The sequence below is a fragment of the Anabrus simplex genome, chromosome 1 (assembly GCF_040414725.1).
Source record: "Anabrus simplex isolate iqAnaSimp1 chromosome 1, ASM4041472v1, whole genome shotgun sequence".
In the NCBI taxonomy this organism is placed as follows: Eukaryota; Metazoa; Arthropoda; class Insecta; order Orthoptera; family Tettigoniidae; genus Anabrus; species Anabrus simplex.
The window spans coordinates 1,448,925,147-1,448,952,727 of record NC_090265.1 but is presented as its reverse complement, the minus strand read 5'-3'; the positions used below and the strand labels follow the sequence as shown (position 1 = coordinate 1,448,952,727).

Here is a 27,581-nt window from a genome sequence, read left to right as displayed (position 1 = left end):
GCAGTAAACGGTATCTATACTGAGTGGGTATTGTACATACATCATTGAATGTAAAATTGTTGGGGGGTCTTAGATTGGGGAGCTTGGTGCAGAAATAGTGCTTCTACCACTCATCCGAAGGTGCTAATTTACATTCGCGGCTGGTGTAAGGAATTTATTCTGTATTTGTCGATTGTAATACAGAGTAGGTTTGCTTGTTTTATCAGGACAGGGAACGAAGCCGTCATGGGCAATAAAACACATTGTATTCCTGTGTTTGACTTGCGGCTGAAACGAGTAACCGCAGTCAGTCAGTCAGTCAGTCAGCTGCTCCAGAACCAGCAGGAAATCGTGACCTAAGCTGGTAGGACACCTCCACTATTTCTGTGGCAGCCGTGGCAAGGACGAGCTTGGTGGTCTTGTTCTAATTCAGTATATTTTGGGCTGCTTTCTTCAATTGTTCCATCGTTGACCTCAGACGCTTGACGTCGACTTCTACTTGACTAGATGGTCAGGAGCAATACTTGGAGCAATTTTCCGAGGCTAAGTGTACTCCATTTCAGATCTTAAAACCAGTATTACATTTCAGGCAACGTGGGATTTGATCCGAGATAACCAGGTAGGAAGCTACTCCGGTATCGTTAATTCGCTATCAACTTCACAAGTTTTGAACGATGGTAGTTATCCTTCCTCAGAACAGTCTCCCTGTAAATGGACCCCGAGTTAGATTTATTAAGTAATTTACTGACAGCTGAAGCGAACGGGCGGTCGTTCAAGGGCAGTGAGATCGCCATACCTTCTCAACATTTTCAAGGTGAACGTCAGACCGGTGTTTAATTGTTATTGTTTATTAGGGATTGTTTCTGCCTATCTACCGTGGGAGAACCTTCTCCGTTCTCCTGTTCCCAATGTATTCAAATCACACTTCAGCAGTCCCTGCAAGCCCACGTATAAATGACTAGCTCTTTGTCAATATAACAATTGCTCCTTGAAGGTTGTCTCTGAAATTGCCTAACACATTCACAAGTAAATAAGGTCTATACAGAAACACTGTTGAGCCACTTTCTCATTCTCTCCATGTTTGCTTTTAAAACAATTGAAGGTATAGTCACACCCTGGCGGGCTGCTTTTCACACACTCACGCATTGCCCCTGACTATTGTTCGAAACACCACATTGAGAAAGCAAAAATTCTCTCCTTTGTGCTGTTACTGCTCATAATATGACCTAAGACACTCTCAGAATATGCCAGCGCCAATGTGCAAACATTCATTTTTTTAAATCCGGTAAATTAGCAGTGCCTATGGAATTGAGATAATTCTCCTTGTATTTATTTCCGTTTCTCACATTAGTATTAGATCTTCAACGACTTTAAACTCTTCAAAAGTGACATAATTTTAACCACGATTAAGATTATTGGTGGAAAGTGAACACGTGATATTCATACTTTTTTTCTTTGCTAGTTGTTTTACGTCGCTCCGACACAGATAGGTCTTACGGCGACGATGGGACAGGAAAGGGCTAGGAGTGGGAAGGAAGCGGCCGTGGCCTTAATTAAGGTACAGCCCCAGCATTTGCCTGGTGTGAAAATGGGAAACCACGGAAAACCATTTTCAGGGCTGCCGACAGTGGGGTTCGAACCTACAGTACTATCTCCCGAATACTGGATACTGGCCGCACTTAAGCGACTGCAGCTATCGAGCTCTGTGATATTCATACTAAGTTAAAATCGGTACGATGGTTTCTTTTATATGCATTACCTGCATAGAATTCTTTCTTTCTTTCTTTCTTGCTGTATCCCTTGCATAATTATTTCTACGAAAAGTGATTGCAGTGTATGAGGGCCAAGAAGGGAGCCGAAGCAAAATAGCAAAATAACATTAATACACAAAAGAAAGCTTTTTCCTTGCAGTAGGAACTTTCTTCTCAAAGAAACTAAGTGCATATGCTTAGGAACAAAAGACGGGTATTGACCTAAACTATAATACAGATGTTAAACAACCCTATAGGAAAGAAACTTCACATTGTGAATGTATTTTACCTTTTAATTTGAAGAAAACTTTATACATGGTTCAACTATTTATTAACATCATTATATAACATACCCCATTCCATAAAAGTAGCAAAGATCGTGATAGGAAGATAAAGTTGTAATTTAAGAAGACAAACTGGGGTAAATTTTCATTTATAGAACAAGGAGTAAGGGATTGGAACAACGAGCTAGAATAACATAGAGAGGCGGAAGCGCTGCCTGGGTGAAGCTAATAGAACGAACGTCCGCCATGTTTCCTGTTGTCACACAAGCAAGGGGGCATGGCCTTTAAATGACGAAAAGTGTAGAAAATACGCATTTTAGAATCACTGGGGGAGAATTAAAGACCGTTGCCGAAAGCTTGAAGCATTAAAGCGAATACCGCCACTTCATCATATTGCGGCACGACGCCAACAGCACGATCAGTTGATTGTAGGGTAGTTCGAAATCATCGCACAGTGACATACGAATAGGCCTCGAAATCCGAACAAGAGCGTTACCCTGCTTGGCTGTTGTGGTTAAGCGTAAATTAGAATAAAAACGATGGACATAAATATTTATGACAGGAAGCCTTAAAATCATAGGGACCTACAATAGGTTACAACCTCATTCTGTTCATATTTTTAAAATTATTGCATCCTCATGAGTACTGTGTTCCTTTCTTAATCTGTTTACCCTGTTTATCCTTGGTTTTTCCTACGGACTCAGCGACGGATCCCACCTCTACCACCTCAAGGACAGTGTTCTGGAGCGTGAGACATTGGGTCGGGGGATACAACTGTGAGGGAGGGCTACACCTGCTATGCTGAACAGGGGCCTTGTGGGGGGAGAAGGAAGCGGCCGTGGCCTTAAGTTAGGTACCATCCCGGCATTTGCCTGGAGGAGAAGTGGGAAACCACGGAAAATCACTTCGAGGATGGCTGAGGTGGGAGTCGAACCCACTTCTACTCAGTTGACCTCCTCAGGCTGATAGAATCCCGTTCCAGCCCTCGTGCCCCTTTTCAAATTTCGTGGCGGAGCCGGGAATCGAACCCGGGCTTTCAGGGGTGGCAGCTGCTCACGCTAACCAGTACACCACAGAGGCGGCCCATGAATACCTTACCACAATAATCGTTTAGTGTAATTATTTATTATAATATAGGGGGGATATCATGTTTTTCCCATTACCATATCATACTGGGATTACTAGCTGAAAGGTAAGCTTGAAAGTTGTCCATTATGAAGTGTGGCATAGTTTTAAAAACCAAGGCAACATACATCTACAATAAAGGCTGTATATATTTCAAAAACAGCAGTAAAATACTGTATTTACCATACTTGGTGTACGTTTGAACGAAGTAAGTTGGTTTTTTTTTTTTGTGGTTACGTTTTCTTGGTGGTGGGCGCTCCATTTCCTTCATTTGTAAATGTGAATGAAAATTAAATAGGGCTGGAAATGTACAGAGCATAAGCAACTGAATTGAGTGGGATACCATTTATCTCTTTTCGCCCTCACAACGCATTGTTCCGTTAATTCCTTGTTCTGTAAACGAAATCTGAAACAAAATTCGATAAACAATTACCGTGGCTATCCGTACTTTCGCTAAGTAAACAATAAAATGGATTTAATTACAAACAGAAATTACAAAAAGGAATCTCGGCTATAATTCAATAATACTTACTTAAAGTACGATATATCCTTGGTTCTATTACTCCGATTAGTACAACCATACGCTGAGCTTACGGCTGGCATTCTTGAAAGCGAGAATCTATGTTTTCACTTCTTAAAACTTAGGGAATTAAATTGGCATGCACGATCTCCCTGTCACCTCAACATATGCTCTCGCGCCAATTCACTTTGTTTTGACAACCGTTAACATGGCTGCCCCTTATCAACTTGCTTCAAGCAGGGGGCGCTGATGACAGGCATACGGCCCCTCTATGTTATTCTAGCTCGTTGGATTGGAATAATTTATCAAGGACAATTTTCGATAAATTTCCAAGTTGTTTGAAAGCGTTTAAGAAATGGCTTAATAAAAATTTGATGTGGAATCTGTCACCTGAGCGACAGCCCTACATACAGTTCTTGATTGATTGGTAATGCTCAGTTTTCTCTGAACTTATTTCTTAAAGCCCACGATTATGAGCGCGCTTAAAACTGAAAGCTACGGAATACGAGAAACAAACATGCAAGGAGTAGCGAGTGACATATACGGATATTTACGAACATAGTAGTTGATACTAGCGCATGGGTACCACTAGTGTGAGTAGTTCTTTGTCATGAGAATATTTTGTGTTTACTGACCATTATATGAAATAGCCATATGGTTTATTCTCACAAAACATAAATAATGTAAATGCATTCAGTTATTAACGAAGCGCTATCATGTCATAAATCTCAAGGTCAACTAATAGTGATATTTCAAGAACCTTTTCAATGAACAAAAATTGGACCCTTCTTGCCTCCTCAAGCTATACATTAGCCTCTCCTGATCTACAATGCTCGTGTCAACATGTGTAATATGTGCTGTACCGGCGAGCTGGCCGTGCGGTTAGGGGCGCGCAGCTGTGAGCTTGCATCCGGGATATATTGGGTTCGAACCCTACTGTCGGCAGCCCTGAAGATGGTTTCCCGCTGTTTCCCATTTTCACACCTTAATTAAGGCCACGGCCGCTTCCTTCCTACTCCTAGGCCTTTCCTATCCCATCGTCGCCGTAAGACCTATCTGTGTCGGTGAGACGTAAAGCAAATTGTAAAAAATAGGGAAAAAATATGGTACTTCATCCTCTACTTAGGAAACTGACCCTCAACGGGTTTGCCTTAAGACACAGTATTGTATAATTTTTATGTTTTTGAATATAAATGGTTCCTTAAAAGAAGCACGGATGCACGCAGAGACGCCTCGGCAAACACGGCTAGGTAACTTTCCTTGAGGGCAAAATTCTTCCGCTACTCGGCCATCATCCCCGCTTCTTCATATACTTCTCACCCGTTATCGCGAAAGGCGTTTGCAATAAGGCCGCGAACTGTGTGATGGCGAGTATTCCTAAGCAATCAGCCGAATGAACAGTAGCCGAGAACATGTCCCAAAGTTTCAATCTCACCACAGGCACGCCTGCAGTAGTTGTTCTCTAGGCTTCTACCATACAAGCTACTTTCTGGAGCCATGTCTGCCATCATTTTGTTGCTTTCAGTCCACTCTAGTGTTGACCACTCATTTTCCTTGAGGGTGCTGAACGAAGAGGGCAATCTCTTTACCATTTTTTGGGAAGGAAGCACTATTTTTGAACTCCTCATTTCTTAGCCTTTCCCTGATAGCTTTGCTATTTGTGTTTGTTGTTGCTTTCTCGCAGCAATATTCAAATTACGAAAGAAGTTGGCTTTTTATTTCTCCGTATTTCTTCCGTAGAGTGCATATATGTTGCAGGAGTTTTCCAGAATGTTTAGCACGTTAGGATGTTGAATAAATGCTTTCCACTGGGCCTTAACTAACGCTAAACCTTTGTATATTGTTTCTGAGTAAATCATGGCATCCAGAACATCAATAGGAAGTGAAGTAATATTTTTGTGAGTGCTCTTTAACAACTGGTCTACGTTACTCCAGAGGTGTGCTAGAGGATTTCTAAGCGACGCATCCCTCGACGTTAGCTGGCGATTTTTCATTTCCCTTCTCGACATATTTCAATTTCAGTTCTCTATATAAAATTTACTTTTCTCCATCATCTGACGAGACAAATAAGTGTTTCCACTACTATACTCGTAAATATCCACATATGTCATTCGCTACGCCCTGCATGGCCATATGTTTGTTTCTCACATTCTGTAGCTTTCAGTTTTACGTACGGTCATGATAATTCGAAAACTGAGATATTTGATTTACAAACAAAATTCTCTACACTGTTTACTTTGACACTAGTAATTTTACTTTTAAAACAAAATTAGAGAAACATCCCCTGATATTACAGACAACGATTAAGAAAATACATTTCTAAATGCTAGTGTGTTGACATTAGTTATTAAATAATATTATCAAAACAATCATGTAATCAGTGAATGGATATTTGTAGTGCTAACCCCCAGTTGACTGCAATTTTTTTTTTGTGTTGCTATTTGCTTTACGTCGCACCGACACAGATATGTCTTACTGCGACGATGGGAGAGGAAAGGCCTACGAATTGGAAGGAAGCGGCCGTGGCCTTAATTAAGGTACAGCCCCGTCATTTGCTTGGTGTGACGCAAACAGAAAACCATCTTCAGGGCTGCCGACAGTGGGGCTCGAACCCACTATCTCCCGATTACTGGATACTGGCCGCACTTAAGCTACTGCAGCTATCGAGCTCAGTACTGCAAAAATTATTGTACAAATTGGATAAAATATCATGGCTTACCAATTTGGCGTCAGGAAGGGCATCCTGTCGTAAAGCTGGGACTAATGCAAATCAAGTGACAACTCCAATAAAGTGTAAAAGAAAGGCCAGGAAGAATGTATAGGACTACCAAGCTTCATAAAGTTTTGAACATGTCATAAGTAGTAATAAGTGTACATTATGTATTAAAACAAATACCGTGCAAAAGTGTTTTAAAATTTCATTTCAATATTGGTACCTGGGCGAAGGGTCTTATAGGTACAATACAGATGACTTACAGTGACGGCTATCTTCACAATGTAATTACAAAATATAATAGAGTAAGTATACCATGTATGATGAAATAGATGTGATAGGACAAAGCTTCATAAACGTAATTACCATATTCCTTTACGTATTTAGTTACATTGCTCTTGAAAATAGATTAAGTCAGGAATTTTTAGATAGTTTTTGGGAGTGAGTTGTACATAGTTATATAATAATGCCAAAGAGAATCTTGACCATAACTTGTAGATTGAAACTGATTGTAGTGAATATTGATAAGCTATAAACATTTGAATTTTACTACATTTAAGCTAGTAGAAAATGTGCTTCTCCCCTTGAACACGTAGGCTGAATGGTTTAATTGTTTGAGAAACACATATTTAGTTAGTGAAACTTGGGGCTCGACTCCTTATCTGAATGGTCAGTGTTGAGGCCTTCCTTCGGGAAGGTACTGGGTTGTTCGATTCCTAGCCGGGTCCTCTGGCTTGTGGAGACCATAGTAACAGCTGACGGTGAATACATCCCTCCACGTAGCGCTAGAGTCTGGAAGTAAATTCGGCCGTAAAACTAATCCAAGCCCTCTTCACACCCGCAACTTCATCAGGGTGTGCTAAAATTGGTGAAAGAAGAATAATTTAGAGAAGAGGTAATGGCATTTTGGTCGGAAACAGAGCTCTAAATGATGCATCCAATTTGTTAACATACTGAGATGCTGCGAGATGATCAGCAGCCGATGCTGTAGTTACGTAACACAGCTCAGGTGATGCGATAGTTAGAAAGCTGTGACAGATGGGAGAACTAAGTACGTGTTCCGATAAATGCCACTCGTCTTGCTTCGGACTGAGCTAATGTCGTGAACAATTCTTCCTCACGAAACACTTTCGAAAGATAGACGATGTCAAGTACATTTCGTGTTTACAGTTGCCTCGTTAAGAAGATGGCATCAATTATGTCGTTAGAAAATATAAATACTCCCGGATATCTTTGAAAGAAAATAGAAATGATGGAGATTTCTCCTTCCGAGAGAGCTTAATTTACGGTTTGAAACGGATAATACTTTTGTAAATGAACCCTTTTTCTCTAAAAGTAAGCTCAAGTGTAGTTTCACGTAACTATTGATATAGACACAGAACATATAGTCTTAAGAAGATAAACGACCGAAATTGAAGAGAATGGCTTCAATACCGAAGCGAAGATCGAAGGATATTCTGAAAATTTTAGAAGATTAACAGGAGTATTTATATTAATGCACAAGAATATACTTCATTTACACACATAATAATGAAGTAGGAACTACAGAAATTGCTTTATAACTTTTGAATGTTATATTACTGACAAACATACATTAGGCGTTCCTCTGACCAATCCTGCGATGCAATGCATAACGAACTACTTATGTAGTTGTAAAAGGAAGGAGACTGGCGATGTGCACTTCATGGACAAATACATACAATTAAGGATTAATCTTATCAAACCAAATTTACAGTCAAGAACAAGGTTCACAATTTCCTGGAAACAAAGTTATTTGTTAAATCCTTTGGCCATGAACACCAGTCAGAAAATATAGGAAGGATAGCCCTTACCTTGACTCTTGGAAGAAAAATGCAATTTACCTTCTGTAGTAACAGAAATAAATATATCAAATAGCCTTGGAGGACAGAATCAAACTCTAAGAAACCATTTTTCTCCTGAAAATAACAGATACCGTAAAATAATACACAGGAAATGTTGAAATATTCCTTTGAACCAAAATATATTCTCTCTGAAATGCTTAAATTCTCCTTCAGCAATTCCGGTTTGAATACTGGAATGATCAATTAATCAGTCATCAATGATCTGCATTTAGGGTTGGTGCCCAGGTGGTAGATTCCCTATCAATTGTTTACCTATGTTTTCATAAACGCTTTCAAAGAATTTCTAAGTTCCTTTTTTATCGAACACTTCCCTGATTAATTAATTATTCCTATCCCTTACTCGTCGTCCTATAAATGAATATATGAATATTTGCCCCAATTTGTACTCTTGAATTCCAACTTTATCTTCATATTATATGATCTTTCGTACTTTTAAAAGTTCCGTTAAAGCTTTTTCGACTGGTAATATCATTCCAGGCCATCTCTCCACTGACAGGTCGGAGCATACCACATACTCGAGTATCTCGTCTGCTTAATCGCAAGTCTTCACAGCCCAAAATTTGAAACAATTTTTAAAACTACTTCTTTGTCTGAAATCACCCAGTGCTGCTTTGCTCTGAATCTTTTCCAGTTCTCGTATAAAGTAGTCCTAGTGTGGGTGCCGTACACTGGAACCATACTCTAATTGGGGTGTCACGCCCCCTCCTTTACATCCATGCTACATACCCTCATAACCATATGAAGTCTTAACAACCTCTGTAATATGATTACCGCAATTCAGATCATTCCTTGTATTAACACCCAGATGATTCCCATGAGGTACTATCACTCCATTAAAAATAATGAAAACTGAGAGGTTTTTCCCTTGGTGAAACTTATAACCTGACTGCTCATTCCGTTCACCATCATATCATTATCCGCTGTCCATTTCGCAACATTTCCTAGGTCCCTTACAGTCCTGAAACTACCGGGTGAGTTGGCGGTGCTGGGGCTGTACCTTAATTAAGGCCACGGCCGCTTCCTTCCCATTCCTAGGCCTTCCCTGTCCCATCGTCGCCATAAGACCTATCTGTGTCGGTGCGACGTCAAGCAAATAGAAAAAAAAAAAAAAAGAAACCGAGGTTCGCCCGGGAAGGTGACGCTACAGAAGCTAAGACAACACCGGTGGGGTCAGAACACTCAGAAATGAGAATATCGATTAGTGATGATGACACGCACACACATACCTGTATATATGTACATTCATTATAGAATGTTATACCTTTAGCGTTCAGTTTGCAAAACCTCTGCGACCTAACTAAATGCCTCCACAATCTTCTATTTCTATTTCTGTGGTCTCATTTAGCCTAGTTCCATATTCCTTATCATTAAATCATTAAAAACCGAGTCCAACCATCCTCGCCTTGCTCTCCCCCTATTTCTCACCGTTCTGTAGAACAATCCCCGGTATACATTAAAATAATATCTATTTTTGTATAAATGTTTTTATTTTTGATTCCATTATGCTGTGTGTAATATATCCATTATTCGGTATGTTTTTATTTTTAAAATATTTAAGATTTTAATTAGGAAAGCTAGAGCAAATATATATATACAGTATTTGCGACCACGCCTAGCTTCATCCCTAGAGACGTTTAAAATACTAAATACAGTTAGACATTACAGTTTACTTCTAGTCTTCATCTGCATTTATATTATATATTATATTGTTTTCTCTCCCTTTCCTGTATTGTGTATATCTTTTTCTCACTTATTTATGCATTACCTTTTATTTATTTATTTATTTATTTATTTATTTATTTATTTATTTATTTATTTTATTTTCATGTTTGTCCTCTATTCTTTGTGTTTTATCATGTTCTTTCTTACTCAACATCATCTTTGTTTAACATGCACTATTAGCTAAATAAATAATAAAAATAAACCGAACTTGCCTTGAAGCGTGCTGATTCCAACTCGGCTTTCCACAGACGGTTGAACCCGAAACGCTGGGTTTGAGTCTAGAACGCAATATTATGCACCCTGAGGAAGGAGTCAATCTGACCGTGCGCTAAGTTGTCTTTCTGGTTGGTGTCGGAAGACGGCGCTACGAAGAAGAAGTGCGCTTGAGGCGGTGACTGAGTTTGCTGAGATGGGAAACGCTGCGGCGCCTTGGACGTCGTTGTGACTAACTGAGGTTGATAGCGCTGCTGCTGTTGTGCTATCGTTCGCTGCTGCTGTTGCTGCTGGGCGTACAACTGCTGGGACTGTGCAAGAAGTGCAGCATGTTGCTGTTGAAAATACTGCTGCGGGTAGTAGGTCGACTGGCTGGGCTGCACGAAGGGCTGGAGACGATGTTGCAGGTTCAAATCACTATTGGTCTGTGCTATCTGCTGATACAGTACTGTATTGTACTGGCCAGTAGATGGGTCAAACACCAACTCACTGGAATATATCGGGTCGCTGGATGGCACTTTGCGAGCTTGTTGAGGTGGCTGGGCCTGAACAGGTTGTCTTACTACCTGAGGAGGTTGTGTTTGTGGTTGATAACGTGGAGTCACCGGTCTTACGGGACTTGGTGTTGTCAGCACGTTGTTCTCCAGCTGGAACTTCCTCAGTTCCTCATTGAAGTCTACATTTTCAGTAGACGTGCTTGAGTATATGGAGGCTGTTGGGGTTGGTCTGGTGACAGTACTGGATGGACTGGCATAAACAATGCTAGGACGAGGTGTCCCTGACAACTGTACGAGCTGAGGACGGTAGGTTGTAGCAGGTAGTTGACTACGGACTGTAGAGGCAGCAGTGGGAGGTCTGGGAGTGATACGTATGGGAGTGCTTGGTTGAGCTTGGTGGAAGTAAGAAGTGCTTGGCGTAGACTGAATGTAATGAGTTCTAGGAGGAGCTGGGGTGTACAGTTGCTGAGGTTCATCATCAATCTCATCTTCATCTCGGTTGTAGGATTGTTGGAACACTGTAGTTGTCGGTCGTGGAGCTACTGTCACAGGTGCAGCAGTGGGACGCAGTGGCCGCAGAGGTCTCAATGGACCTTTGGGAATGTTTTCTTCACCGCTATCAAGAGGCTGATCTTTTTCCTCCTCCTCCTGTCCCACAGCATTCGGGTCGCATGGATTTCCTGACACGTAGGTAAATTCTCTTTTGTTTCCATCAGGATCAACGTATCCGTACTTTCCCCTCACAACACAGTCTGTTCCGCGAGTTTCTTCCTTAAAACTCCCGTCAGCTGCTTCGTAACCAAATGTGAAAGATCCATCGTCATTTACTTTGCTGTAGTTGCGGATGGTCTGCACAGGAGGCTGCTTTGCAGTTTCTTTTACCTTGGTTCTTGGAGTGGAGTAACTTTGAGCTGTTCGGTACTGTTGTTCGGAGACATCTGTCTGTGTCCGCACAGCCGGGCGGCCATAAAGTCCGTTGTAGGCATCACTGGAGACCAACACGACACCTGCAGCCTGGGGATCGCGTACGGATCCTCGCTGTGCCTGTGTCGTGTAGTATTGAACCTGCTGACTTCCTCCCTCTTGATCTTCCTCCTCTAATGGGCGAGTTCTTACGCTTACCCGACGGGCTTCACTCATTGCGAGCAGGATTGCAAGAACCCCTATCAGAAGGGGCAGCGTCTGAAATGAAAAAACAACACGTTGCAGACACATTGATAATATATCTAAACATTTATAGTGGGGATATGTTGGCCACGTAGTCATAAATACATTGTTTGGATGGAACAAGAAAATTATAAATTGGTTATGTCGGGAAAAGCAGAGGCAGAGAGAGACCAATCACGCGTAGGTATGATGAATTAAAATGAGTAACAGAACTGAAAGCGCAATAAAGAGGCGTATGGTCAGTTTTGATGCAACAATGCTCATCAGAAGGACAAAGACGAGATGTATTATCTTAACTTCTTTCGACTCTAATGTTTTGAAGTAGATGTGCTCTAAACAGATCAATGGCTTTATTGTAATTCTAAAGAAAACCTATCATTACGAGTAAATACTACATCTTTGCTACAACCATTAAAGATTAAAATCAAGCAAGTTTCTAGTTTCATGACACTGTTGATAGCATGTTCCTACCCAAAGGTCTTGATTTTGTGAAGAAACGAACCACATGAATATGATTCTTCCTCTTAGAAATGACCAATACATTGAGCGGAATTCGAGCCACGGTCACCATTGTGAGAAACCAGTGAGAATGTTCCTCGGCTATCGGGCTTCTCTGGAACGGCCAGTAATAACATTGTTAGTTTTACGTCCTACTAACTACTTTTAAGATTTTAGGAGTCATCGAAGTGCCGGAATTGTGTCCCACACGAGTGCCACTAAATCTACTGACACGAGGTTGGCGTATTGAGTACCTTCAAACACCACCGTTATGAACTGAAAAATCCGTCACCTGAGGCTCAGAAGGCCAAACACTCTACCATCTGGATCACCCAACCCTGTAGGTCTAGAACAATGCAGAACAAGCACTTTAGCAATAGGTGTTCACAGTGATCACAATGGACATTTGAATTCCTGGGCATTTTGTAAACAGCTAAATGATCTTCCTATGGAAGTATTAGAAACCTGTTGGATACCCATATAGTTAACCGACTCCTCCGCCAGTAATTCTCATGTATCTTAGTTATCGACCATCGATTCCCTGCACGTAATCAGTTTCATAGTATCTTTTGAGCTATTCTCACACGCCAATCCTGGTAGGAAACTTAGATGGAATAAGCACGTTGTACAAGAAACACGAATGTGTTTTATGGATGAGTCAATGAATCTTTAGCGCTTGTTGGTATTCCTTGAAATTATTTAACATTTTCGTCAAACTGAGGTGAATGAACCGTGTCGTACAGTTGTACTCAAAGATACAAACGTTCCTCTCTTTAAAAATTAATCGTATTTATATTACAACTAGCGAATGTACCCGTGCTTCGCTACGGTATTCTACATTGTATTCGAATATCGAAGTAAATAGTGTACATGCAGTAAATAAGATAGTTTTAAAATTGCATGTCTCTTAGCGTTATCCGATAAACAGCGTGGGGAGGTCCCCGTACGTTGTTTCCAATGTAAAGTGTTTGTTATGGATTTGTGATATAACGGCAGGCTCACTTGCCTACTGGCATTCACAATCAGGTTGGGAAGTTTACATTATAATTGCAGGCCCCATTGCCTACTATGCGGACAGAATCGATTTGGGGAGTTTTCGTTAAAATGGCAGCCCCCTTTCCTACCTCCAGACAGATTACAGTTTTTATTATAATGGCAGGCAATTACCCTACTATCACTCGAAATTGAGTTGTGCAGTTATCATTATAATGACAGGCCCCTTTTCCTACTGCCAGCCAGCGTACTGCCAGTCACACCAAGTTGGTGAGTTTCCATCAAAATAGCAGGCCACTATGCCTAATGCCAGTCACATTTTAGATGAGTACATTTCTTTATAATGGCGGGCACCCTTGCCTACTGCCAAACACAATCGGGTAGGGGAGTTTTAAACAAAACTGCATGCTCACTTACCTTCTGCAAGTCAAATCGAGAAGGGAACTATTCATTACAATTGTAGGCCTTCCTTACTAATGACAGTTACACAGGAGTTGGAGAAGGAACCCTTTCCTACTGCCAGTCAAAGTCGGTGTGGGGAGTACTGATTACAATAGCAGACCGACCCTTTCTCGATCGCTAAATCGACATCAGTGAATATATATAGATCGACATACGAAAGTATATGCGTGTTTACAATATTGAAGACCTTCATTTACAGATTAACTGCTACTAAACGTACGTCATATCGACAAAGGATTATACCATAAGACACGCCGGATTTAGTGGCCTAAATGGCTGGTCCAATGATATGTCATCTATTCTTGGGTCATATTTAGAAACGTGGAACAGGGTAAAGGTTTTGTAAGATCATCTCACATTACATTACTTTTCGGATAATAATGTGACAGCTACATACGTAGCATTTGGCTCACAAATGGCTACTGAGTGGGCCAATTTTCGTGAAGAGTTTGATGATTCTGTATTTCATATAAGTAATTGAAAGTATGAATAATGCATGTGAAAATTCCAAATTGACTTAACATCGATTAATAGAGAAAAATCAAACGTAAAAGGGATACAGATACGGCATAAAGTCATAAGACCAAGGTTGTAGATCATTCCAAATTGAACGGAGATTGTGCAATCCGTTACGTGATAGGAATTTCCGAAGGTCTGCACCATCATTAAAATTGCCTGCATATTTCGATATTCTTCGGGGATAAAAAATGAAAAATTTAATGATATAGGATTTTTCATTCGTTACAGGCTAAAACGTATAATTTTGTCAAATTTCAATTATCTTCTTATTCTTCTGGCAGATTATGCCACAATGTGGATTTTGGGCGAGGCGGGTAAAAATTAGGACTTTCAGGAAATCAAAAATTATGGAGATTGTTATTATTACCCCTTAAACGGAAAGCTGTACGAAAATTTCGCCAAAATAGTCAGTGTAGAGGTACACAGTCGTTACGATTTGATTTATATAGATAAGGAATCTGCTCCATGTAAAACACCTTTTGGGCTATGTCCGCTGGACTTAACCTGCAAAAGTGACCATTCATGATATCTCCCTTATTAATCCTCCTGACGAAAAAATGCACATGAAAAAAAAAGGTTTAGAGGTGGAATTCCATCAGGTTTGGTCGATTTCCAGTCAGGTTGGTCTTGTTCTGTATATATTGTGGAAGAGTAAAATCACCATTTCGGTTCCTTATAAACCGCCAGTCCATTCCGGAACATGAAATGTTATTTACGTTTAAAACCTACCTTTGGACAGGTGGATGCTAAATATAAATTTTGTTTCGAATGTCTTCAGTAGTTTTCAAGTTGTAAGGAATACGCTTTACACGCACCCGCTCGTGAGTTAAGTCCGATGGGACTTGTACAGAAAAACGGTCCTTTAATGATATCTCCCTTATTGATCCTCGTATCGAAATGATGCACATGAGAAAAAAAGGTTTAGACATTAATTTCTACCAAGGTAGGTAGACTTCCATAAACTTTTGTTGTGTATATTTTTTGGAAGTGCAAAATCACTGTTTCGGTTTCGTATAAACCCCCAGTTAGTTCAGGGATTTAGAAACAATATTTGCCCTGAAACCTATCAAGGACAGGTGTATTCTAAATACGAATCTTGGTGGAAATGCATCCAGTAGTTTCTAGCATTCACGTACATACGGCGTAATTAAGGAAAAATAATACAGTTAAGAATGTTGAAACTAATAGAAAATGGATTATAAATGAGGACAGTCGGATAACGACAAATAAATAAATGCCGTGAGTTATGGATATAATAAAGCGCTAACAGAGGAGAAATTTAGGTTCAGTGATTCTTAGGTAAACAAATATGAAGATGACTAATGGTGTTATTACTTAATCTATTCGAGGGCGGTTATAACCTCCAACGATATTCCGCCAATATCCCGCAGATGAGCCGATTGATGCCTCTCTTGCCATCTACCCAAGGAACAACCACGAATTTAAAAGCATGATGAGGAAAATGGCAATACGTTACTTCCCTACTGGCATGCAGTCAGAGACGTTGCCATGGTAACCTGTAGGTTCGTTGTCGGTCTGTCGGTCACTAAATGCAGAGCATGATACCAGCAGAAAATTGTAAATTTCTCCGTCATGTGAAGAGTAAGGTAAATTATGAACATAACGAAAGTTGTTTATAATGAAGAGACGTTTCACGTACGGTAAACGAAGTTTACAGAAAATCAATAGTATAAGAGAAAATAGAGGAAAACCACTGTGGTTTTCCTATAAACACCCCGTCTATTCAAAGATTTTAAAATTATATGCATATCGGAACCTTTCCTGGGATGAGTATACTCTAAATATGAAGTTTGGCTGAGATCTATCCAGCCGTTTCGACGTGATGGTGGGAAAACCACTCTGGTTTTCCTATAAACCCCCCGTCTATTCAAGGATTTTAAAATGATATGCATATCTAAACCTTCCCCGGGATTAGTATACTCTAAATACAATGTTTGGTTGAGATCCATCCAGCCGTTTCGACGTGATGGTGGAAAAACCATTCTGATTTTCCTATAAACCCCCCATATATTCAAATATTTTAAAATGATATGCATATGGAAAACTTCCCCGCGATGAGTATCCTCTAAATATGAAGTTTGGTTGAGATCTATCCAGCCGTTTCGACGTGATGGTGGGAAAACCACTCTGGTTTTCCTATAAACCCCCCGTCTATTCAAGGATTTTAAAATGATATGCATATCTAAACCTTCCCCGGGATTAGTATACTCTAAATACAATGTTTGGTTGAGATCCATCCAGCCGTTTCGACGTGATGGTGGAAAAACCATTCTGATTTTCCTATAAACCCCCCATATATTCAAATATTTTAAAATGATATGCATATGGAAAACTTCCCCGCGATGAGTATCCTCTAAATATGAAGTTTGGTTGAGATCTATCCAGCCGTTTCGACGTGATGGTGGAAAAACCATTCTGGTTTTCCTATAAACCCCCTGTCTATTCAAGGATTTTAAAATGATATGCATATCAAAACCTTCTCCGGGATGAGTATACCCTAAATATGAAGTTTGGTTGAGATCTATCCAGCCGTTTCGACGTGATGGTGGAACAGACAAACAGACAGACAAACAGAAACAATTTTATTTATATAGATTTTTACACTCGTTCTTCACCCCCTTTCCATCCCCGCCCAAAGGAGTCCTATGAGTGCCTTACACAACAGTATATTTTTTTCCCAGATATTAAGTCTTATTTGTACCTATTTTGGTTGACAGCTATGCCCAAACGTACATGCATAATCTCACTGCTCTAGAATCCTGGAGCTGACGTTGCCATGGTTACGGCAGTTCATTTCTTTATCCGATTCCTAGAGCAGGGGTAGTGTGGTGCCAATATCTCCGTAACGGTTGGTTTTAGGGCCTTAAAACATGGTTTTCGGGCCCGTAGGGCTTACCGAGTTTTGTTCTTTGCGTCAAGAGGATTAAATTGAGCTTTGTCTCGTCCTTATACGACAAATTCGATATTTTGCCTATAATAGTATAAGAGAAAATGGAGGAAATCCGTTTTTCCTATAAAACCCCCGTCTTTTCAAAGATTTTAAAATGATATGCATATCGAAACCTTCCCCGGGGTCAGTATACTCTAAATATGAAGTTTGGTTGAGATCTATCCAGCCGTTTCGACGTGATGGTGGAACAGACAAACAGACAGACAAACAGACAAACAGAAACAATTTTATTTATATAGATGACGGATAAGCATGAGCACGTTGAAAAGTGCAGACTTCCACTTCGAGATTCATATCTCCTAAACGGTTTATGATATTAAGAAACGGTTTGCGCCATCAGACGCCTCATTTATTGCTCTAAATGTTTGTTGCTAAACCATATCCTCGTATGTCCCATATTAAGGGGGTAAATTGAGTTCAAATTTTAAATAGGGTGAAATTTGGGTGCATTATTAACATTTTACATTACATTTTGCCTACTTATGTATAAGCTAGAATCATGAAATTTGGTACACATATGTCCCTTAATCGTGCCAATGTGCGCACCTAACGTGATGATCCTATCATTCTTATAAGTGTGTCAAACAATGAAATATACTTGTAAAAATCACCAAATTTACGAACAATCCAGAAATACGGCCAAATTTAACGTATAAGGGAGAGAGATACGACAAAATGTCACAGGACCAAAGTTGTAGATCACTCCGAATTGAAGCGACATTGTGCCATCCGTTTTGTGATACGACTTACCGTTTAGCCAAAAAATAGCTCAAAAGGAATGTCTGCACAGTCATTAAAATTGCCTCCATATTTCGATATCTTTAGGGGTAAAAAGTGAAAAATTTGAACATCTTGGAATTTTCCCGTCGGTTAGGGACCAAAAGCTATAATTTCACCAAATTTCAATTGTCTACCTCGTCTGGCAGGTTGTGCCGCCATCTTGATTTGGGGGGATAGGGGATAAAAATGAGGAAATTCCCGAAAATTTTTAAGCCCACGAAACCTATAGGTTATCGTTTTGGATATACTATACGACTGTGTTCTTATGCTGAGCCCAAAATTTGAGCCCCCCCAGCGTGCCCCCTTCAGGGAATTTTGAGAATTTCCGATTTTTCTAGGGATCCTGGGGTCATCAGTTTCCCCCGTACCAAGTTTCAAATTTCTGAGATTTCTGGAAGTGCCTCATTAATTCACGTCTTTTTTCATTTTTAAATATTTATATATACATCGCTCCAGCCCGACTTGCTTTTATATATATAGATGACGGATAAGCATGAGCACGTTGAAAAGTGCAGACTTCCACTTCGAGATTCATATCTCCTAAACGGTTTATGATATTAAGAAACGGTTTGCGCCATCAGACGCGTCATTTATTGCTCTAAATGTTTGTTGCTAAACCATATCCTCGTATGTCCCATATTAAGGGGGTAAATTGAGTTCAAAATTTAAATAGGGTGAAATTTGGGTGCATTATTAACATTTTACATTACATTTTGCCTACTTATGTATAAGCTAGAATCATGAAATTTGGTACACATATGTCCCTTAATCGTGCCAATGTGCGCACCTAACGTGATGATCCTATCATTCTTATAAGTGTGTCAAACAATGAAATATACTTGTAAAAATCACCAAATTTACGAACAATCCAGAAATACGGCCAAATTTAACGTATAAGGGAGAGAGATACGACAAAATGTCACAGGACCAAAGTTGTAGATCACTCCGAATTGAAGTGACATTGTGCCATCCGTTTTGTGATACGACTTACCGTTTAGCCAAAAAATAGCTCAAAAGGAATGTCTGCACAGTCATTAAAATTGCCTCCATATTTCGATATCTTTAGGGGTAAAAAGTGAAAAATTTGAACATCTTGGAATTTTCCCGTCGGTTAGGGACCAAAAGCTATAATTTCACCAAATTTCAATTGTCTACCTCGTCTGGCAGGTTGTGCCGCCATCTTGATTTGGGGGGATAGGGGATAAAAATGAGGAAATTCCCGAAAATTTTTAAGCCCACGAAACCTATAGGTTATCGTTTTGGATATACTATACGACTGTGTTCTTATGCTGAGCCCAAAATTTGAGCCCCCCAGCGTGCCCCCTTCAGGGAATTTTGAGAATTTCATTTTTCTAGGGATCCTGGGGTCATCAGTTTCCCCCGTACCAAGTTTCAAATTTCTGAGATTTCTGGAAGTGCCTCATTAATTCACGTCTTTTTTCATTTTTAAATATTTATATATACATCGCTCCAGCCCGACTTGCTTTTATATATATAGACGATAGTTCCATTCTGGTTCAGTGAATTTATAGTAGATATGAACAATAGATCTAAACATTTAAAAATTAAAGCTGAGAATATCTTTGAGATAGGGACATGAATGTTGTGGGATTGCAAGCAAAACACTTTAGCCAAGGATCTATTCTTAAAATATTATTAAAATATTTAAACTAAAAACAATAATTAATATTTTATTTTTCTTGTTTCCCTCACAATTCACAGTATCATAAGGCAAATGTTAAAATTATTGGCACGTTCTATTCACCACCGAACAAAGAAACTGCTTGTTGCCCACACATATCACGTATTGCGGAAGTTTATTCCTACCAGGAGCTGGCGGATGTCCAGCGACACAGCTGATTATTGTATTACTACTAGGCCTTCTGGTACTTCTGGAGTGTTCTTTCCTTCCTGTTTAATTCGTGAGTTTGCTCTGAAAGATAAATACTGCTGTCAGGAAATGTTCTTAATAAATCGGGTGATTTTTATTTTGTCCGCCTCTGTGGTGTAGTGGTTAGTGTGATTAGTTGCCACCCCCGGAGGCCCGGGTTCGATTTCCGGCTCTGCCACGAAATTTGAAAAAGTGGTACGAGGGTTAGAACGGGAGGTCAACTGAGTAGAGGTGGGTTCGATTCCCACCTCAGCCATCCTGGAAGTGGTTTGCCGTGATCTCCCACTTCTCCTCCAGACAAATGCCGGGATGGTACCTAACTTCAGGCCACGGCCGTTTCCTTCCCTCTTCCTTGTCTATCCCTTCCAATCTTCCCATCCCCGCAAGGTCCCGGTTCAGCATAGCAGGTGTGCCACCTGGGCGAGGTACTGGCCAGTGTCCCCAGTTGTATCCCCGACCCAGAGTCTGAAGCTCCAGGAGGCGGTATAGGTGGGATCTCCCTCTGAGTCCGAGGGAAAAACCGACCCTGGAGGGTAACCAGGTAAAGATGAAGAAAAAGAAGAAGGAGAAGAAGAAGATTTTAATTTTAATTTTTTGTTAGTTTTAAAATCTTTCCGACCTGATTTTTCCCCCACATGTAAATAAATCGTTCATTGTTAAACAAAACCTTCTGCAGTTGTATAAAAGGAGTACCATACTTAAAGAAAAATGTTCTCAATTGAAAACATTTAAGCGGAGTCACTGCTCTTACGGGACTTGGTGTTGTCAGCACGTTGTTCTCCAGCTGGAACTTCCTCAGTTCCTCATCGAAGTCTACATTTTCAGTAGACGTGCTACAGTATAAGGAGGCTGTTGGGGTTGGCCTGGCGACAGTACTGGATGGACTGGCATAAACAATACTAGGACGAGGTGTCCATGGCAACTGTACGAGGTGAGGACGGTAGGTTGTAGCAGGTAGTTGACTGCGGACTGTAGGTGGGAGGTATGGGAGTGCTTGGTTGAGCTTGGTGGAAATAAGAAGTGCTTCATAGTTGGGCACATGAGCCCACTTCTACAATGGGGCGAAACGCTGGTAATTTCACAATTGAAAAATCCTAAAGCGCTATAATGTTTTCAACACTTGCAATCGATGAAATTAAAATATGGTTTCCTTCTGGGAATTCAATTTTTGATGTTCTCACTTGTTATCGACACACACTTTAAACATCCACATTTACGTACAAAATGCAATACTTCATGTCTTTGTCTATTTTAACCTCTTTTGACTCTTTAAGGTAAAACATAAATTATCTCCAAGGTAGATATCCATTTCACCAGGCGAGTTGGCCGTGCTGTTAGGGGCGCGCAGCTGTGAGTTTGCATCCGGGAGAAAGTGGGTTTGAACTCTACTGTCGGCAGCCCTGAAAATGGTTTTTTTGGTTTCCCATTTCACACCAGGCAAATGCTGGGGCTGTACCTTAATTAAGGCCACGGCCGCTTCCTTCCCACTCCTAGCCCTTTCCTATCCCATCGTCACCATAATACCTATCTGTGTCGGTGCGACGTAAAGCAAATAGCAGATATTCATTTCATAACTTTGAATAACACTATTTCCTCATAAAACCAATAACATTGGAATTATTTCACCTGATGCATGTTTAGCCACTGTTACAAGCTCCAGTTCATTAATATTTTTACTTCCGCCAAGTTGTTAAGAAGCAACGTATGAGAACATTTAAGAGCTGTAAACAAGGATAATGCAATAGAAAAAATATATTCTGTTTACATTATAATGAACACTCTTTCTGAACGAGTTAACGTCGCTCTAGTATAATAGGTTTGTTTGAAAGTGGAAATAGGAAACGGCTAAGACTGCGAAGGGCGTGGCTACAATCTTGATTAAGGTACAGTACAGATTCTTGGAAATGGAAACCACTGAAAAGTAATCTTAAGGTCTACCACAGTTGAGATCGAACCCACCGTCTCCTAAATGCAAGCTCATAGTTCTAGGACCCGGTCTAGTTTGTGGCATGTGACTGTCAACTACATATGCGTTACGAATTTTGATGCCAAACTATATTATAACGTCGTTGTGGCTGCGGAAACCTATGTGAAAATATTTCAGCTTTGGACTTTGCCCGGTGAGGTTCTGTCAAATAAGGTTCAATATTGTGTGAGTAACGTCAAAGAATTCTCGCTCTTGATGATACAGTGGTGCGGGCCAGTATTTCTCCCACAATATTATTACATAACGATTTTGTATGGCGCAACAACGATGTACATTATTATCTTTGTGACCGTCTCATCATAACTCGGTGTTGTCGATAATTTCTTTTCAGATTTCTTAAGAGACCAATTCAAGAAAAAGCTCTGTCCTAACGCTGGTACTACCAGAGCTACTTGGTGGTCATTAATGTTCTCGTTCTATTTCTACGCTCTCTTTTATTGGACCTATGTCTGTGCCGCCATTGTACAACATGTTGTAGACCCCTCCGGACAATACGTTACTACAGGTACTACATCCTCTCAGCTGTCCGACTCGTTGGCTGAATGGTCAGTGTACTGAACTTCGGTTCAGAGGGTCCCGGGTTGGATTCCTGGCCGGGTCGGGATTTTGACCTTCATTGGTTAATTCCAATGGCTCGTGGCTGGGTGTTTTTGCTGTCCCCAACATCCCTGCAACTCACATACTACACATAACACCTCCACCACAATAACACGCAGTACAGATGACGCCCACCCTGCAATCGGCTAGTAATAGCCACACGAAATCATTATATCCTCTGAGCTGCCGATGTTAATTTGGCATTCCTTCATATTAGAGCGTTATTGCATCATGCTTACTGTCCTTTCTGATTACATTGTCCATGTTTGACCTTCATTAAGATACAATACAATGCCTGATGTGGGAATGGGAACTATGAACTATTCAAAAGCAATACTGTCGAGATCATACCCACCATTAGTCGCTTTGGAAAACATGTGTTAGGCATGTGGATAACATTGCTGGCCCATTAAAGTTGATGTTTGGTAATCACGGTCCTAATATTCGTTTATTTCAAGATACTGATATTTGTTCGGTTGTCCTGCATTTTCTGTAAGACTAGTATAATTATGTATTCGGGAATATTTCCAGATATTTTAAGTCTCTTATATAAGTGAAAAATGAAAACCTACAACCTGTTTTCCAGTCACTGACCGGGTCAGGGATGTAATGAATGAAACATATAGGCCTATAGGCTGTTATTACAATGCGGTCGCCACTCCCAAGGTGATTTATTAATGAGTGATAAATGCTATGAAATGATAATGGAGAGTGTTGCTGGAATGAAAGATGACAGGGAAAACCGGAGTACCCGGAGAAAAACCTGTCCCGCCTCCGCTTTGTCCAGCACAAATCTCACATGGAGTCACCGGGATTTGAACCACGGTATCCAGCTCTTATATAAGTATTCCAGGATAATATAATTTTTACTGACACATTTTCCCCTTCGGTACGCCAGTGAAAGGAATAGTCAGCAAACAATCTCAGTCGTTAACTGCAGCGACCAATGAAGTACTTCTCACGTCAAGCTGCTTCGCAGTTTTATTGGTTAGACTTAGTCTTACAGTTTCAGTTTCAGACCATGTGATACCGAGCTCGACAGCTGCAGTCGCTTAAGTGCGGCCAGTATCCAGTATTCGGGAGATAGTAGGTTCGAACCCCACTGTCGGCAGCCCTGAAGATGGTTTTCCGTGGTTTCCCATTTTCACACCAGGCAAATGCTGGGGATGTATCTTAATTAAGGCTACGGCCGCTTCCTTCCCACTCCTAGCCATTTCCTATCCCTTCGTCGCCATAAGACCTATCTGTGTCGGTGCGACGTAAAGCAACTAGCAAAAAAAAAAAAAAAAAAAAAGACCATGTGATAATCTTCAATCTTTGCTCTGACCCGGGCAGAAGTTAGGAATGCTAACCACAAGGTGAAGGTGTTACGTTACCTTACGTCTCAAGTAGAAGTGTCATGAACTGCTCAGTGGGTGCACGTGGTAGAGACGATGTACCGTAGCAGTGCTACCGTTGTGTTGACTCATACTTTACTACAATGAGTGAGTGACGCAAGTAGAGGAGAATGATCAGGTCAGTTCGTTGAATCGTGCCAAGGAAGACAAGTTTCTTATACTATGTATGCTTCGGAGGTAACTTCGTATGTAAAGAACTGTACAAACGGATGTATCCCCATGGTGAACATGTAATTTCAAGAGAAAGCGTTTCCATATATGTTGTTGTTGTTATTGTTGTCGTTCCTGTTGCAGTTTGAGACGGCAAGCTTTTCTTCGAGAACAGTAGTCTCGTGTAATGAATGTCAGAGAGATCGAGCTCGATAGCTGCAGTCACTTAAGTGCGGCCTGTATCCAGTATTCGGGAGAGAGTATGTTCGAATCCCACTGTCAGCAGCCCTGAAAATGGTTTTCCGTAGATTCCAATTTTCACACCAGGCAAATGCTGGGGCTGTACCTTAATTAGGGCCACGGTCGCTTCCTTCCCACTCCTAGCCCTTTCCTGTCCCATCGTCGCCATAAGACCTATCTGTGTCGGTGCGACGTAAAGCCCTAGCAAAAAAAATAATTAAGATACAGCTCCAGCATTGACCTGGTGTTAAAGTGGGAAACCAAGGAAAACCATCTTCAGGGCTGCCGACGTTGGGGTTCGAAGCCACAATCTGCCGGGTGCAAGCTCACAGCGGCGCTCCCCTAAACGCATGGCCACCTCCCCTGGCGTGATAGTTAAATAAGTAGGGCGTTGTGGAAGATGATATTTATCAATACTGAATAAGTCGACCTGTTTATAATGTATGGAGAACGTAGGAAGAATGTTGTTAGTTCTTGAATTCTGTACGCGGGTCGATATCCCAATAGACGTTGACAATTACTTATGAAACTCCTCAACTATTTAAGTAGAACAGGAAGTGTGAGACCGATAAAACGTAACAGAAACAAACGAGTGACTGAAGAAGTAGAAGATAAAATTCATGTTATAACTGTTGATGCTATAAATTCGCTCGTTAGGTGCCGTGCAATCACCCGAGGAATTGGCATGAGTCAGGCAAATCTGCTACGCGTTCTCCGCCGTCGTAAGTTCCATCAATATCATGTCTGTCTCCATCAAGAACTGCATGGAAACGATTTTGAGAATCTTGTTAACTTCTGTACTTGGGCATGAAGACAGGATACACAAGATTTAACATGCATCTTGTTTAATGATAAAGAAACATTTACAAATCATGGCCAAGTAAATCTCCGAAACATGCATCATTGGTCGTACACAATCCTCATTGGTTTCGTCAGGTGGAACGCCAGTTAAACTGTGTGGTGTTCGAACCCCGCTGTCGGCAGCCCTGAAGATGGTTTTCAGTGGTTTCCCATTTTTACTCCAGTCAAATGCTGGAGCTGTACCTTAATTATGTCCACGGCCGCTTCATTCCCACTCCTAGACCTACTCCATCGTCGCCATAATACCTATTTGTGTCGGTGCGACGTAAAGCAAATTGTAAAAAAAAGAAAAAAAGAAGAAAAAAGTGTTGTGTGGAACCGTGAACCATCAGAATACTACATTCTAAAATGTGTCTCAACCTATTAACAGATCTACTTCCCTTATTCCACAACTGTTAGAAGACGTTCCACTGCAGGCTAGGAGGAGCATGTGGTATCAGTATCATGGCTGTCCAGGACATAGCGTACTTCAGCTTGTCTTCGCCGATTGTTTCCACATCGTTGGATTGGACGAAGGGAATCTGTACCTTGGCCATCCCGGTCACCAGATTTGATCCGTTTAATTATTTTCGCTGAGGAAAGCTAAGAGACATTGTTTACAAGGACATACCGACAACACCAGATGATACGAGACGACGTGTTACTGCTGCCTGCGCTGGAAATTCTGATGAAATACTAGAACGTGTCCATCAATCTTTACATGGCAAACTGGAAACTTGTATCGAAGCTGGGGGCTGTCCTTTTGAATACAACCTTTGAAGGCCATCTCTTTCTTCTTCATCTTGTATTTTTTCTTAAGTTAGTACTGACACACAGGGCAGACAACTGCAGGTATTTACAGTTTTCAAACTACGATAGTTCGTAAACTGTTCGTACTAGAATCCTGTAAAAATACCATTGACATAGTAATTTATTCTAGCGTTGATTAATGTCAAGCGGGTATTGATCCACTTGAAAATTGTACATTTCTAACATAAGCACTCTTTCTAATAATTATTAAAATATGTGTATGCGCTACAATTATGAGCCCTTGGTTGCAATTCATTTCTGTGAAAACAGCACATCAGTAGCACCTTCCATTTCACAATATTTGGGGTGCACGTATTACGCGATTCATCCTGTATATTTTGAGAGTCATAGGGAAAACTAAATTAATTGGCCTCAGGAAAGATTTATTTAAACGCTTGGCTGAGTGGCACAGACGGTTCAGGCGCTGGTATTCTGACCCCAACTTGGCAGTTTCGATCCTGGCTCAGTCCGGTGGTATTTGAAGGTGCTCAGATACGTCAGCCTCGTGTCGGTAGATTTACTGGCACGTAAAAGAACTCCTGCGGGACTAAAATTACGGCACCTAGGTGTCTCCGAAAAAGGTAAAAGTAGTTGTAAAGCCAATAACATCATTATTAGATTTTTTTTTTTGCTAGCTGCTTTACGTCGCACCGTCACAGATAGGTCTTATGGCGACGATGGGACAGGGAAGGGCTAGGAGTGGGAAGGAAGCGGCCGTGGCCTTAATTAAGGGACAACCCCAGCATTTGCCTGGTGTGAAAATGGGAAACCACGGAAAACCATCTTCAGGGCAGCCGACAGTGGGGCTCGAACCCACGATCTTCCAGATGCAAGCTCACAGCCGCGCCCCTCTACGCGCACGGCCAACTCGCCCGGTTTAGATTTATTTAACGTGCTGATTAATTTACAACACTAACGCGTATCGTTTGCATTTACACTCTCCTGAAATGCCCACTAGCCGCGCTGAGATTGAACTTTTCTGTCTCGAGTATAGAAGGCAAACACCTAGCCCTCTTCGCCTTAGCTGATGGCCGGGAATGAGATTGTAATTTTGCAGACGAACCTTGATGCCAACCTCCACATTCAGTTGTAAATGAAAGGAAGATATTAGTGTCCAAGTAACTACGATATAAAATCAATTCTACATATGAGGAAACATGGAAGATATAGTTGTAGGCCAACACTTAGCCCTCTACGCCTTAGGTGATGGCCGGGAATGAGACTGTAAATTTGCAGGCGAACCTTGATGCCAACCTCCACATTCAGCAAGTTTTAAATGAAAGGAAGTTATTAGTGTCCAAGTAACTACGATATAAAATCACTTCTACATATGAGGAAATATGGAAGATATGGAGTTGTATCATTTAAATACCCTGAATGTCACTGGCATATACCACGCTCGAATTCACTATGCTGAGAACAGATTTATCAACTACGCCACTGTAATCAGTGTCATCGGGCTATTTTCGCTGCGAGATATTTCAGAATTTGAAGTGGTCCAAGTCCTGATATACCAACAAGAAATATGAACGGTCCTATATTTTCTCTATTATGCAGATCTAAAATAAGAGTCACCGCTCAGTGACTTCGCG

The 27,581-nt window shown here is 40.9% G+C and overlaps 1 protein-coding gene across 1 annotated transcript in view; it reads right to left on the bottom strand.

Moving 5' to 3' along the window:
• LOC136879345 (daxx-like protein) overlaps positions 1–27,581 on the bottom strand; it is a 99,576-nt gene that overhangs the window by 29,019 nt on the left and 42,976 nt on the right. Inside the window, exon 2 of the mRNA XM_068229106.1 lies at positions 10,190–11,869. Coding sequence (XP_068085207.1) covers positions 10,256–11,869 — 1,614 coding nt within the window. The 3' untranslated portion in view covers positions 10,190–10,255. The remainder of the gene's footprint in view (positions 1–10,189; positions 11,870–27,581) is intronic.